Genomic DNA, 16,380 nt, shown 5'->3' on the forward strand with positions numbered 1-16,380 from the left:
CAAGTCCTGTGCTGAGCACTAGGCTGCCTCTGTGGTGGCACTAGGCTTCTTTCTGTGTTATGGTGGATAATGCCAACAAGGCTTGTAGAAAGGTAATGAGGGTTGAATCTCAGTCTTCTTTAGGACCAAGGAAACCAGTAGGAATAAGAGAACGGTGAAAATAAAAGAGCAATAAAAGCAGTAAAAGAGATGGACCACCAGGAAGGTCCCTTGCAATTGTAAAGTGGGGAGACTCTTACTTCAAAACACGAGATTAATACTGAAGGCTGTTGCCAGAAGAGCAGAAAAGAAAAGTCTCGGGGAACTGGAGCAGGAGAGATGGCTCAGAGGTTATGAGTGAGTATGGCTTTTACAGAGGCCCAAGCTCAGTTGCCAGTATCCACACTCTGGCTCATAACCACCTGCAACTCCAGCTCCAAAAGTCTGTTTTCTGTGGGCAGCTGCACTCCTACACACACAGAGAAACATACACTAAACAACACATGCACAGTTAAAGCTAAATCTAAAAGAGAAGTCTCAGCAAACTTTTTCCAGGTTGATTAAAATGAGGGTGTGTGGCCATGTAGGGAGGCTACAGACTCCATTCCCAGGACTGAGCCATCCAGGGGACTAAAGCAGGCTGACTAAGTTGGGTTACTATTTCCGTGAAAGAACGCCATGACCAAAGGCAAGTTGGGGAAGAAGGGGGTTATTTGGCTTACACTTCCACATCATAGACCATCACTAAAGGAAGTTAAGATGTAACTCAAACAGGGCAGAAACATGGAGGCAGGAGCTGACACAGAGGCCATGGAGGGGTGCTGCTTCCTGGCTTGCTCCCCATGGCTTGCTCAGCCTGCTTTCCTCTAAACTGCAGGACCATCATCCCAGGGATGGGACCACACACAATGGGCTGGGCCCTCCCCCATCAATCACTGTTGGTATAATGGCGCCCCGATTTTCAGGACTCTCTTAATATAGTCACTGACTCTGAATATGCAGAAAGAGTTGTTCTGCATATAGAAACTGCTGATCTAATTCAGGATAATTCAGACTTAACTTCACTGTTCCTTCAATTACAACAAGTAATCAGAAATAGAAATAATCAATTCTATATAACACATGTCAGATCTCATACAGGTTTACCAGGTCCTCTAGCACAAGGCAATGATGAAATTGATCAACTATTGATAGGAAGCGTGTTAGAGGCCTCAGAATTTCATAAAAAACACCATGTTAACAGCAAAGGTTTAAAAAGAGAGTTTTCTATCACTTGGCAACAAGCCAAAGAAATTGTGAGAAAATGCCCCACTTGTTCTTTATATAGCCAAACTCCACTCCCTGCAGGAAGTAACCCTAAAGGTAACCAAAGAAATGAAATTTGGCAAATGGACGTGCTTTATTTTACAGAGTTTGGTAAACTCAAATATGTGCACCATACTATAGACACATATTCAGGGTTTCAATGGGCAACAGCCTTACGCTCTGAAAAGGCTGATTCAGTTATTACCCATTTATTAGAAGTGATGGCAATTATGGGCATACCTAAACAAATTAAGACTGGTAATGCTACAGCATATGTCTCTAATAAAATGGAAGAATTTTTTACATATTACAAGATAAAGCATGTCACAGGTATACCTCACAATCCTACTGGTCAAGCAGTTATTGAAAGATCCAATCGTACTTTAAGGAACATGCTTAACAAACAGAGAGGGGTATTAAAAACCCCCAGAAACAGATTACATAATGCTTTATTGAACTTAAATTTCTTAAATGTTAATGAACAACAAACAACAGCTGCGGAGAGACACTGGGTTATAGAAAAAACTGCTGAGTTATTTCAGCCTATATATTTCAAAGATACCCTAACTTCACAGTGGAGAGTGGGGAATGTGTTACGCTGGGGAAGAGGTTTGCTTATGTTCATACAGGAGAAGAGAAATTATGGGTTCCTTCAAAACTAGTAAAAATCAGAGGAAGACCACCGGAAGACCTTAGCCACTCAGAAGAGGAGAGAAATCAAGATCAAACAGAACAGGTAACATAAATTGATAATCCCTTTACCTGGAAATACCTCTGAAACTGACAGACATAAAAAATGTCTCCAGCCAGAACTCCCTCAATACTTGGCCAATAATTCTTGGCTATAATATCCTCAAAATGTATTATGCTAACCTTTTAATTTGCATAGATAAAATTGGCTTACAGTTTAGTTTCATCCTGCACATCTCATACATTTATAATTTTAGAACTCTATAATGCTTGTGAGAAATTATATGTTTGCAGAACAAAAGAACTAGACGACAGAGATGCTAGAGCAAACCTAACAGAATCATTCTTCAGCATGCTGAGACATTGACACATCTGTTCCAGCATCTTGCCTGTTCCAGCATTCTGCTTGTTCCCGCCTCAACTGCTTCAATTGCTGTTTTCTCATCAAAGCCTGCTCCCAAAAGGACTTGGAAGAAAGCTACTAATTTTAACTGGTCCAGCATTTTAGACTGTTCCAAAAAGGACTTTTATTAAGCCTGAAATTTCTCAACATTCAAATGTTATTGGACCACAAATGTTACTACTTGCTTAATTAACCATTTTTATTTGGGCCCCCTACAGGATTTCTACATGTCCACAATGTCAGCTAGAAGAAACTAATGAGAATGGCGTCCACTTTTCCTTAAAGGGGGTTGGGTATGTTTTTGGTTGTTTGCTATAGCTATGAAATTTTTTTTGTCATTGGGAGATGTTTATTATTAATGGTCTTATTCAAAGTAAAACAAGGAATATACAGGGATATTTTATAAAAATAGAAAAAAGGGTAGATTATTGAATCTACTCAACTTAAGGTTTTATTTGTTATTCCCAAATAAGGTTAATTTTAACTCTGGTATAGGATTTTGCATATTGATGCAAAAATAAGTATTTTTAATACATTGGTATAAGCTTTAGTATATTGACAGAAAGTCAAGGTTACTTCCAATACTTTTAAACTATTATTAAAAGGTGGTTAGGATATTAGGTATGCAAGTTAATTATTAGTTATTCAACTCATAGTCATTTCAGACACTAGTCTAATTTATCACAAGAGTATATCTCATAGGTTTGACAGATAGATATGATTTTGTATACAAAGCAATTACATAAAGATAGGTAGTCTTCAAAAACTTCAGAGACTTACAGAATATGGCATTTAAAATGTTCTTATTATTTTAAAGATTCTTTGACAATGAGACAAGTCATTTCCTGGCAGCACCCTGCCTACCTGAAAGAAGATAATGAGCTTAGAAGAACCTCCATATGGAGATGGCTTCAAATGTGGCAAACAAGCCACTCGGGTAAAGAAAATACCCTTGCTTCACAGACAAATTCTGCCTAAAATAGGCAAGCTTAAATGCAGGACAAGTCGACTGCCGAACTCTGCCAAGACAGGGTAAGCAAGTCCTAAATAGTTCCTGCTTCATGTATGTGTCTGTCAAAATATTCTGAGCCAGAAGGCTGAAGATGATGCTCCAATGTTATAGAGAGTTATGGGTGACTAACTGTTCAGCAGCAAACTGTCTCTGTCAATTTTTTATTTTTTGGAAGCTGCTGACATGCACTTCCTATTTACTCTCATAACTAATTTTATTCCTTCTCAAGTCTCTGATGGGGTTGAAGACCAAATAGTTACAGTATCACATTTAAGATTAAGTTGTTTAGAAATTAAATCTTTTTATATAGGTAATACCAATAAGGATAAAAGTTAATTTAAGTATAGAACTTTAAACTTATCAAGATAGATAGGATAATCAGACACTTTCTCCTAAGATACCCTCTCCATGTGCTAAATACACATGGACTAGACATTGCATGTGTAGATCTTACCTAACAGTTTTCATAATTTCATAATTATTATTGTATTGAAATAAAAGGAGCCTTTTATTGGACTTAAAGGGGGAAATGTTGGTATAATGTTCTTTTAAAATGTATATGCCTTAACTTTGTTAATTCAAATGCTGATTTCCCACCCCCAACTCTCTGGTTTCAATCTGGATATTGCATTGTGAAACTCACTATAAGCATCCTGTCTCAACTCTTGTGTAAACAGGACACAAATAAAGCAACTACATACAATGTTGTGCAATGGGAGGAGCCAGGGGACAGGAAAGAGGGGAGGAGCTAGAGAACAGGAAGGGGCGAGAAGGAGGAGGAGCTTGAGGAGAGGAGAGCAGGAGGAGAGCAGAACAGGAGGAGAGAGCTTGGAGGACTTGGAGCATGAACCAGACCTAAGATTTCACAAAAAGCAAGTATAATGTGGGAAATCTAAATGTTAGAAAACTGAGGCCTTGGAGGTTTAGGAGGGAGTAAATATTGCCCAGCATTGTGTTCTAGGTTAACTAAAAACCATCTGTGTGGTGATTTGGTTTTACAGCTGCTGAGGATTAACAGCAGCGTTACCAGAAGTTAAAACAATAGTAAATATCAATAACTCCTACAACAAATCACTAACTAAGAAAATGCCTTTACAGCCTTGTCTGCCTACAGCCCAGGCTTATGGATGCATTTCCTCAACTGAGGTTCTCTCTTCTCAGATGACTATAGGTTGTGTCAAACTGATGTAAAACTAGCCAGTACAATTGACCCCTTGCCAACTTGACACAAGCATATCACTGTGAAGACATAACCTTTCCTTCTTGTTCATCCCCAAATCACACATTAATATCAACATTACAATATAAATATTCGAGATTTTTAAAGCCCTACACTCTTTAAAAATTAAAACACCTTAAAAAATTAAAACACTTAAAATTTCAGTCTCTTAAAAAAAGTTTGAAGTCTCTTAAAATCTAAAGTCTACAATTATGGACTGCTATAAAATTAAAAAAAATAAAGTAAATACTTTCTTACTTCAAGAGGAAAGAACCAGGGCATGGTCACAATCTGAACAAAGTAAAACCAAACTCCAGCTGTGTAAACAACTCAGTGTCCGATGTCTGGGCTCCACTCACAATCTCCGGGATTCCTCCAAAGGGCCTGGGTCACTTCTCTGGCTCTGCCCTCCGCAGCACACACAGAGTGTTTTCTAAGCTCAGGCTGGCTCCACTCCATCATTGCTGTTGTCCTTGGCAGCTGTCCCGTGGTTACTGGCAATTTCAAAATGCTGGCAACTAAACTGCGCTTGTATCAATAGCCTCTTCTGGGATCTCTTTAGGGACTCTGGCTATGCCCCTCAGTGCCAAGCCTCAGCTGCTCTCCATGACTCCTTCATGCCTTTAAAACCAGTACTACCTGGGTGACTCTTACACATGACCACATATAGATGCCAGCTTGAGAGGTAGGCTTGGCCCCTCTGGAACACAGCTTCTGTGTGTTGACCCTGAGGAAACGCGTGACGCTGGCCTCTTCTTCAGCACCACTAACTTAGCTCCCGCTGACCAGCATCAATTGTCCTAGTAAAGGTTTACCTACTGGTGGTTTCTTGTCCAAGAATCATGGCTGATTCTTCAGTCCCAGCTGACCAGAATCACAGATTCCTAGTTCAAAATAAACAGTGGACCCCCATCATCACTAACTAAGAAAAAGCTCTCCAGGCTTGTCTGCTTCTATCCCAAGCTCATGGAGGCCTCTTCTCAGTTGAGGTTCCCTCCTCTCTGATGACTCTAACTTGTGTCAAGTTGACGTAAAATGAGCCAGCGCAGGGTTATTTGATATCAAACCACATATGTGAAGCAACCTTGTGGAACCCAAGAAGGAGACAGAAACTCAGTAGCAGTGTGAGTGTATAAGCATAGATACATAGGTGCATGGAATCACATGTGCATGAATGTTGGGACGAGAGGGCGTGTCTCTACATCAGAGCTTCAAATAGGCAGTACATGTGGGGCTTGAGTAATGTGATCAGCAAGGTAAACAGAGATGTCCACACGCACACACACTTAACCAAGACTTCCGAAATGGAATTACCGGCAGCCCTCCTACCCGCGAGCCCTGCACGTTGATCAGCCTTATCCCACATCGACATTGATGTTTCAAAAAGCTGTGCATGTAGTGAACGCGACTCTCCTTCTCGTCGTCTCTTCCCAGATGCTACACTGTAGGGACCAGTGACTTCACCTTCGCATTGTACTAGGCACTCTAAGCCACACGGACATGGTTTAATACAGGAGGGGGTGACTAGATTACGTAGGAATGCCGGAACATTTCATCCAAGGGACTTGAGCATCTGTGGATTTTGGTGTCATCTTCCGGGGTCCTGAAATGCACCCTCAACAATACAGAAAGGTGGATGGCCCACAGCTAGCAGACAAGTCTGTCGTAATGGTACCTGCCATGGGCTAAGAAAGTTATTAGAAAGTTACAGATGTTGCCGAATTTAACTGCCAAGCATTTCTATGAAACAGGTTCTTTATTGGCCTCTCTCTTTTTAGAGACAGAGACCGGGCTACGAGAAGCAGGAGTGATGAATTCTGGAGCCCAAGACAGACCTGAGCCTTGTTAAAACCTCATTATCAACTGCAGAACACTCAAAAAAGGGGACACATGAAGAGGGATTTAGGGTTGAAGGAAATTTAATTCCTTGACTGGCCACGAAGATGCAATCACCAGGTGTCTACAAGTTTGAAAGAGAAAAAAGCCAAGCTGCTCATCATCATAAACGGAAACACAAACACAGATATAGAAGAAGAATGCTTAAAAAAACATAAATAAGCACTAATGGCACAGCCAACATCTAAAGGAAACGCTTGTTAATCCACCAAAATTTAGTCTCCTAAACAGAATATAAGAAAACTGACTGATCACTTCAACTGTAGCAAAAACAAAACGAGGTTTCTTTTATCCAACCTTTGACAATGGTTCTTATAAAACATCTACAAGGAAACAATGAAAAATTCCTAAAATTGTTGTGAGAAGCAAGAATGGCTACATAGCAAACCTCAAGAAAACAATAGAAACTGGAAATGGTAGATCAACTCATCTACAAATATAGATGTAAAACTTGTGTGTAGAATGCTGGTAGTTCAAATATAGCCACAGAGAAAAAAAGAAGCAATTAGTATTTACTGCAAGAATTTAAGGTTGGGTCAGCAATTAACATCATCATTTATTTATTCAATGAATTAAAATAGAAAAGCTGTAGCTTCAAATGTGATTTGACCTAATTCAGCAACTCTTTTAATGCAATACTAAGCTAATAATAATAATAATAATAACAAAAAATTACCTAAATAAAACAAGGCTCTATGTCCACAAAACCCAAAGTCAGGACTTACAGACCACTGATACCAAGACCTGAAAGCCAGGGACAGAGGAGGGGTACCTGCTAGCATCATGACTGCCTAACTTTTAATAATCCTGGTGATGTACTAAAAAGGTTGCACAGACACAAACTTCTTTTGGATCTGCTGATGAACTACTCAGTGTGGAGAAACTCGGACTTGGCATTAATAAGGGAAGTTGTTAAGGAGACGGTCTAAAGACAAAAGAAAACACCTCTTCCCCATCCAGGGTCATCAGGCTGGAAAAGGAGATGGGAACCACAACAATGTATACCCATTCAAGTAGTGCCAAAGCAACAAAAAGATCACAAATCATAAGAACGATCGGGGACCTTTCTGGAGGAAACCAGAAAGTGTGTACAAAGGCACATAAATAGGGTGATCTGAGAACTCCAAGTGGAAGTCTCAGGAAACCCCTCCGAGGTGATGCAAAAGAAGAGAGGTCAGGCCACCAAAAGAGGAGGCAGCCGAGAGAACACAACTAACACGCTTATTGGATGAGACAAAAAAGGGTCCCTGTGGGGACTGCACAGACAAGAACGCGTGTAACTTTGGAGAAAGCCGAGGAGCAGGAAGTTTGTATTATTAGATTGTAAGGATCAACAGAGGTGCCTGGAATCAAACAGCCAGGCTTTACCAGGAAGCACTGGTCCCCAGTACCACTCAGTACTCAGAAACCCCAAATCCATCCCAATGTCCATACGAAAATGCCAGCAAGGACGTTTTAACCCAGAGGAGAAAGGAGGCTCCATTTTCATCAGTTTGGTTCATGTTTGAGCCAGGGCCCTGCTATGTAACACAGACTAGCCCCAAAATGGAGATGTTCCCACCCAAGTGGAGACTGTGGACAACTGACCCCACCTCAACCAGCTTCCCCTGCAATCTATGCCGGGTGAACTGGCTGTCCATGTAGAAATATTAATGCTGGGCCCCTCCCCTCACATAACAACACGGAGATGAGTAGCAGAAAAACCATAGCTTAGAACGTAAGACCTAAGTGGACAAAAGTGCTGTAAGAGACTGTAGCAGAGTATTTCTACAAAACCCGGCTGGAAACTCCCCTTTCTACACCTCAGACTCCATAGAGCCAGTAAAGGAGATAAACTTCTGTGATGCTATGTTCTCATATCTGCGTCAGCACAAGCATAACAGGCAAAAAAATTAAATAAAATAAAACAAACAACCCAACCAACCAAAAACAAAACAATGGATTGGGGGGAAAGACTGGCGGCCCCTGAGACCCACAAAGGTTCCAAATCTCTAACACACAAGAGATTTCCAACATGAAAATGAAAAGCCAAATGCTTCAGAAAAGCAATCAGAAAAGCGGCAGGCGGCTCATATTTCGGGGTATAAATAGTTTATGAACATGTGAGAAAGTTTAATAGTATTATTAATAAAACATGGAAATGAAAACACTTGATAGCTGTGGAAAGCGACAAGGTTCCGGGTGGGATATCCAGCTCTGGCCACGGTATGGGCCAGCGCGACTCAGAGTTCTGTGGGCTGCGGCGACTCCGAAGCAACCCACTTCAGGAACTTGGACCGGGACACACTAGCAAATGAGGCTGCATAACAAGAGGCAAAACCCAGAACCCAGAGCAAACCCAAGTTTGGATCCTCACGAGAAGGCCTGAGACTGCCTCGCCCTCAAGGGCACATTTGGAAGAATGGGTTGAGGCCATGTTGACTGATGTTTTTAAAAGCCAGTGTAAACAGTGTGATTTGTTCGTTTGCTTGCTTGCTAGTTTTTAGAAAGGGTTCCCTGTATCCCAGGCTGGCTCTGGGCTCTCTGTGTAGTTAACGGTGACCTTGAACTCATGATCTTCCTGCTCCTCTGCCCCCCAGTTGCTGGGATCACGGGGCAGGGCCACTGTGCCTCAGCTCCTTGTCTTGGTTCACAATGCTCTCATAGCTTTTATTATGGAAATTGGGAGATGACTTACTCCAAGAGGAGCAGAGGCATACATTTCATTACATCAACCACCCCTCCCTCCTTCTGCACCCTGGAGTTTTTGCTTGTTGCAAGTATACCCTACTTGCATAGTTTAAGATCTTACTCAGTTTTAAGAAACAGAATATATCTGTGTATATATGTACACACACACACACACACACACACACACACACACATGCTCCACTTAACTGGTTTTGTAAAAATGGCAAAGAACACCTGGAGAAAGCCGCGTCCAAAGCTGTGTCTCAAACCCTGCCCACAGGCCACTTCACTCACTGTTTTCCCGGGATAGCTGCTGGGCAGGGAACTGGCTTCGATGAAATACTTCCTGAGCAGATGCTTGCTTGGATCAGGACTGTCCAGCAGGATGTAGGAGCAGAAGTAAGCTCCGTGCCGAAGTAGGAATATGGCGATGTCTTCATTCCCTGATGGGATGGAAGGTCATAGAGTTCAGGGCATCCAGGCATCCCGAGCGCTCATTTCCCCTCGGGGGCCTTGGTGCTTGGAGAGCAGACTCTTAGTCACTCCCCCTGAGGCGCCAAGTTTATGGGACTTTGTTTTTTGAGTATGGAGGGTCCACTTGCCCTTGTGGGTCCCTGTTCCCCAATGAGGAAACTAGATGGGAGAAATAGCTATTTTGAAAAAGAAACTGAGAACAAGGCCTGCGGATGGCTAAGTCAGTGAAGTGCCTGGGGAAGGTGCATATTCCATCATCAGGAACCACACAAAAAAAGATACTGAGCATGATGGAGTAAGACTGTAATCCCAGAAACAGGGAGAGGAGAACGGGGGCTACATGGGGCTGGTTGGCCAGCCAGCGGATGCTCCAGGCAAAGGTGAGATACCCTAGCCATCTCTCTGCCCTAAGGAACGACAGCTGAGGTTGACTTCTCCCCTCCACACACAGCTGCACACATGTGCACCCCCCCCCATAAAACACACACACAGGCACAGGTACGTACACACACACACACACACACATGCAGAAAGGAAAAAGGCGTTGCAAAAGCCCTTCCACAGGCCCCTGGAGAGTTAGTGGTGGGGTGCAGCCGGAGTCACCCCCCCCCCGAAAGTGTGATGTTCTGCAGGGCAGGGTTGGCTGTGTGGGACTCACCTGACTTGATGGCTGCATAGAGGGGCAAACGCTCAATGACCGGGAACTCGTTCTTCCTGATGGCGTAGTTCTCTGGGTCAGCCCCATGTGTCAGGACCAACAGCTTCACCACCTCCAAGTGCCCTCGCTGGCAAGCCAGGGCCAGCATCCAGTTCAGCAGCCGCTGGGGGCTACAGGGACCTGGAGTGGGTGTGAGGACAGAGGGAAGGTGCGGCTGAATCAGACTGGTTGTTCCCCATAGTCAGCTCCCCGTTGGCTGTGAAAGAATCAGACTAACTTTGTAACCTATGTTTCTTTTAATTGCCTTATAACTTATATTTGCAAGTTTTAGGCCCATGTTAATTAAGCCTCTTAGTGCTTCTCCAGAGAACCGAGGAATGTAAAAGTTCCTGACATTAGCCATCTGTGAGGGCAGAGATAAGGAAGAGAACAAGCAGAGATCTCTACTAAATGGAGAAAAAATCACCGGCTGGTGCCGGTGAGATGGGCTTTGTTTGGAAACTGGGCCAAATGGCCCCAATCCTTCTCCTGACATTTGATCCAAAGCCTGTAACCCCCACTCCTCAGAACAGACATGGGATGAGTTAATCACCCCCCACATTTAACTGTGGATGGCAGGAAATTCCAAACTGACTTGAAGATCAGATATTTATGACAGGGCTGACCAGACCTAAAGGTACCCAGAACCAACCAATTATTTTAAAAGTTAGACACTTCATCCAGTCCTAACTTGCCAAGAAGTCAACCCCAGGAGATTCCCGCCTTGTGTCTTTTAAAAACCTAAGCTCTTTGTCTCCCGGTGCCACTCCTAGCTGACCAGCAGGGGTGACCCCATTGTACAATGGTTAAAAAGAGTCTCTTGCGTTTTTGCATCGATGGATGATTAGTTTCCTGAGTTCTCTTCATACCTTCTTATATTTAGGCTCTTACTGGGTCTAACAGCTGTGAGTAAAACACGGCCATCCTAATTCTAACTGAAAGCTCTGCATCTGCCAAGTGAATAGTGGTGTTCATGGGAGTCCTGCCTCCTTGTCGCAGCCAGCACTTCTCTGCATTGTCATAGAGCAAGCTGTTTATAAGCCAAGAAAGGTCTGAGTAGCAAGGGTATGTGCAGTGTGGTCTGGATGGGTTAAAAATGCCTATGTGATGAATAAGACCAGAAAAAATTAAAACACCTGCAATTGCTGTAGTTTTTCTACATGCCTTCTTCTTCCTTCTGACCTGAGCCCCTGAGCCACATTACAAACAAGAGGAGGACTTCAGAGAGAGAAAGAGGTTAGGATTACACTATCTTAACTATGCCGTTTTGTACAAGTTGCTTATTCTTTGAAAGCATCAGTTTACCCAATAGTAAAATGGGTATGAAACCCTTCCCCCTGGGTTTAATCCTCACACTATATTACATAGTGTGAGTCAAGTTCCTGAACCAGTAACTCTTCATTTATTATGGGATGTCCTCACACCACTAGAGTGCTTACAGCATTCTCTACTTCCAAATTACATCTAACACACATATATATTACTTTCACGAATGATACTCCAAAAGAAATTTTGACAAAGGAAACAGATCTAACTCTGCTGCCTATAGGGCCTGAAATGACTCCCACTTAATTTCAGGAAAAAAAAAAAAAAAAAAAGAGACACTGCACACATTGAATGTAACAGGGCTGGGATGGGCTGGAGTGTTACAGTGTTTTCAAGTTCAAGCCAGTGTAAAGTCTTTTGGATACAGTTGCCATAGAAATGACCTTATCTTCTGTCACATCCCCAAGACTTCATCTCATTGTCTCATTTCCAGAAGTACAAAGTGCTTCAAGACTGAAGTGTCACCAGTTGTAAGAGGGTGACCTTCCCCGGGACAGGAGGAGGGACTGACGGGAAGTGAGAATGAGGTCAGGGTGGGTGAGGCCAGCATCCACCAGGGAAGGCACCCAGAGCAGTGCCTGGCTGCAGCCTGGTTGAGTGAATGTCTGCCCCATCTCTCTCCAGCCGGAACTGGGGGTTCTAAGGCACGGTAACAGGAAGCTGTGGTCCCCAGTTCCCTTATAGGAAGGATATGGCGGTAAGAGGATGCAGAACTGCAGTGCTAGCTTGGGTGGAGACGTGTCCGAGTTAGCAGGCAGCACCACTGTTTCAAGACCAGCTCAGAGTTCAGAGAGACTGGAAACGCCGAGGGCCGCACAGGGGATGCGCAGCAGTGTGAAGGCTCAGATCCTAGTCTGGGGGCTGGAGAGCTGGCTCGGGGGTGAGGAACCATGGCTGCTCCTGCAGAGGACCGGGGTCTGGTTCCCAGCACCCGAATGACAGTTTACAACCATCTGCAAACTCAGGTTCAGGGCATCAGCTCCCCCTTCTGGCCTCCATGGACAACAAGCACACACACGGCACACACATACACACATGGGCGAGACACTTACACATTAAAAAACAACAATCCCAGTTAGTCCAAAACCAGAGAGTGCTCTCACATACTCACAGTGTGACTACAGAGGACTCCTCCCTAACTACCCTTCTGTGCCCTCGCTGTTCTTGTTTGTCACCTGGTGCCACGGGTTTGCCCACCTATGCCTCTCCTGTGGAACCCAAAACACTGTTCTCCAATACTTCCATTCCCAGCATTTACCTGGCAATGAGCATAGGAAACCCCAGGAGAGCATGCAAAAGGCCCAGCTTTCAGTGTCAGGCCATTCGGGCCACCAGGGCCACCCAGGTTACAAGGGCCATCCGGGCCACCTGGGCCACACACGCCTTGTTTACTAAGTTCAGTCCACAATCTTCTAGACCCCTGTGTCTCAGCACAGTTATAGTGCACATGTGCGCTCCTTTTTGCCTCAGTTTCCCTCATCTGCTCAGGAGCTACTGAGGGGTTGAGATCTCCTTTTGAAAACTTTTCCATGCCTCTTGGTTTCTGAAAGTTCTCAGTACTCGGAAAATGTTTAATAAGTGTCGGTTGGACACACTGACGCTATGATGGTGTGAATGGCCCCCATAGACTCATGTGTTTGCACGCTGAGCCCCCAGTTGGTGGAACTGTTTAGGAAGGATTGGGAGGTGCGGCTCTGTTGGAGGAGGGGCGTCACTGGCGGTGGGCTCTGAGGTTTCAACAGCACAAGCCACGGCCAGTGTGTCCTCTGCCTCTTGCTTGTGGCCCAGGATGTGAGCTCCCAGCTGTCCCTGCAGGTTACCTCTGTGCCCCAACTCCGCCATCACAGACTCCATCCCTCTGGAACTATAAGCCCAATCAAATTCTTTCTTTCACAGGTTGCCTTGGCAACAGTCTCATCACAGCAATAGAAGAGAAACTGATACAGGTGTGAGTCAGCTGGTTAAGGACCCTTGAGGACTGCCATCTTATGTCTCATCTCATCCAGGATGCTTAAAAAAAAAGTCAGGGTTTCTCTATGCAACCGTGGCTGTCCTGGACCTCACTCTATAGACCAGGTTGTCCTTGAACTCAGAGATCTATCAGCGTCTACCTCCCTAGTGCTGGGATTAAAGGAGCCACCACCACCTGGTTCCCAGTCTGCCTCTTAAGCATCTATCATCTCTGCCGACTCCTGTCCATCATGTCCTTCCCCTTCAGGCCCATAGGAGGAGCACTGTATGGGAAGAAGCCCTGAGCACAGATCTATCTCAGTGCACACGGACACGCCCACAAAGGGCCTCTACATCATGTGTGACCCCACACCCACAAAGGATGTGTGACCCTAGTACAGAAGCAATGGGGCAATAGGTTTTAAAATTATGAAAGAAACGCAAGGTTTCAGTTATAGAATATTAATCCACGCATGGGTTCTTCTTCTGCACAGAACCTTGACATCAGAGGCTCAACACCTAGCGATCATTCCCAGAGCCGGCCTCATGCTGTAGTAACTGTGGTGTTTTTGCGGTTTGTCCCAACAAGGAAATTATAGGAGAAAAGAGCACCTTGAATTCACCAGAGGCAAATTACCAACGCATCATACCGAGGTCTGGCCATTCAAGGGGGGTATTATTTAGCCATAAAAAGAATCAGTTTCTGAGTCATGAATAGACACAGGGTAACTTTCCATGCATACTGAGGGATGGTTGAGAGAAATGGTTCCGGTTGTATTCAAAACAAGGCAAAGCTAAGAAGGGCAGTGGTGACGGAGCTCACACAGGAGTTTAGCTGATAAGGCCTCTAGCTGATAGGGCTCACACACAGGAGTTTACCTGATAAGGCCTCTAGCAATTCATGTACTACTTCGGTGTGTCCAAAATGCGCTGCCACCACAGCTGGGTTGTCATCAGTGGGCTCCATTGGCAGCTCCACGTGCTTCTCGGTGAGCAGGAACCGGACAGTCTCCAGATCCCCGTGGGCTGCGGAGATGCTCAGCAACTGGCCCTGGTCAGAAGGGGACAGGGTTCAGTGAGGTCAGCTCCGTAACTTCAAATGTTTCCCCCGAGTCTCTGGCAAGCGTGCAGCTTAGCTGCCCAGGATGACTGTACCCTCCCATGCCGCTCCACCATGCTTCAACTTCACACACTTAGAACAAAACCAGGAACCAGATCACCAAGAGTTCTGTATTATTCCATGTGACGTCATGGTTTTAATATACATAGACTCACTTTCCAACATATACTGGGGTATAAGCCCATAGTTGAAAATAGCCTGTGCAATGCACTGAGCCTATCTCATCCAGGACACCACTGCATCTGGAGCTATGGTTGGCATGGCTGCCCTGCCTTACAGAGACGATCACACATGCTTCTGCCCCAGGAAAAATTCAAAATCCAGCGTGACTGTTCTTAAATGCATGTTATTTCCCCACCATTAGAAAGCCCGAAAGTCAAGCCAGACCACTGTAAGCTGGAGAACGTCCACTCAGGTTCAATAAAAACCTTATTGACATTTCCCGTTTCTGTTTTACTTCTCTCAGGCAATTTACAAAATCCAACTTTCAAAGGGCTGAGAATAAACGACTGCTGAATGCTCAGCCCTAAAGGAAACATCTACGTCACCTTCTCCGAGGCCGTGGGGACACAGTGGACAAGAAGACAGAAAGACTGTAAGAACAGAGGATGGGAAGGAGCACTGCAACACCCTTCTGAACATGACACAGGTATGAACTCAGGAACCAACAGCAGTTCAGGTTACCTGCATATGACCTCATAAGATGGGGCCCATCAGCATTCCATTACGGATGGGAGAAAGGCTCATGGTACACTCCCCCTTCTGAGGAGCTACTGGTAGTTAAAGGTTGCTGGGGGAGGAGAGGTCATTTTTCTACTTTGTTACAGCCCCTGGTAAGGAGCCCATGCACCAGAAAATAACCCGACAGCCATGCTCAGGCAAGGGATTAAACCCAGTGATTAAAAAAAGGCATGAAACTAGGGGCTTGTAGGGAAGGTGAAAAGGTTCAATGGGAGTAGGAGGGGGTTGAGAAGGGCTAACGGGGGTGAAGAGGGCCACAACATATTATGTATGTATGAAATTGTCAAGAGAAAAAAAACTTTTTAAAAGATGAAAATCTACCCTTATTTACATGAGCTCTACTTTCACAGTCAGGCACTGTTCTCAATCACCTGCTTCATGAAGATGCATGAAGCATCTTCATGAAGATGTATGAGCTCAGTGCTAGTGCTCAACTGCCACATGACAATTCATGAACCTTAGAGAGGGGGGAAGGTACCTACCACGCTCCCCAAGGACCACCTGGGGTGGTTTGAATGAGAGTGGCCTCCATAGGCTCACAAATTTGGTCATTAGGGAGTGGCACTAATTTACAGGGATTAGGAGCTGTGGCCTTGTTGAAGGAAGTGTGTCATTGGAGGTGGGCTTTAAGGTTTTAAAAGCCCAATCCAGTCCCAGTGCCCCACTCCCTTCCTGCTTCCTGTGGATCCGGATGTAGAACTCTCAACAACTCCAGCATCTTGTCTTCCTGTGTGCAGCCATGTTCCTCACAAAGATGAACATGGACTAGACCTCTGAAACTGTAAGCAAGTCCCAACTAAATGCTTTCTTTTAGAAGAGTTGTCAGGGTCGTGTTGTTTCTTCACAGCGATAGAACTAAGACACCACCCAACAAGTTGTTGATAAATGTATGTAACTA

At 44.5% G+C, this 16,380-nt stretch overlaps 1 protein-coding gene across 2 annotated transcripts in view; it reads right to left on the reverse strand.

Moving 5' to 3' along the window:
- The window catches only part of Lrrk1 (leucine rich repeat kinase 1), a 136,026-nt gene that overhangs the window by 69,765 nt on the left and 49,881 nt on the right, over positions 1–16,380 (reverse strand). For both annotated transcript variants that reach the window (XM_021633271.2, XM_060367294.1), the window contains 3 exons: positions 14,501–14,672; positions 10,307–10,486; positions 9,469–9,617 (listed from right to left, as the gene is read on the reverse strand). In XM_021633271.2, the coding sequence (XP_021488946.1) occupies positions 9,469–9,617; positions 10,307–10,486; positions 14,501–14,672 (501 nt within the window). The remainder of the gene's footprint in view (positions 1–9,468; positions 9,618–10,306; positions 10,487–14,500; positions 14,673–16,380) is intronic.

The sequence above is a fragment of the Meriones unguiculatus genome, chromosome 14, assembly GCF_030254825.1.
Source record: "Meriones unguiculatus strain TT.TT164.6M chromosome 14, Bangor_MerUng_6.1, whole genome shotgun sequence".
Taxonomy (NCBI): Eukaryota; Metazoa; Chordata; class Mammalia; order Rodentia; family Muridae; genus Meriones; species Meriones unguiculatus.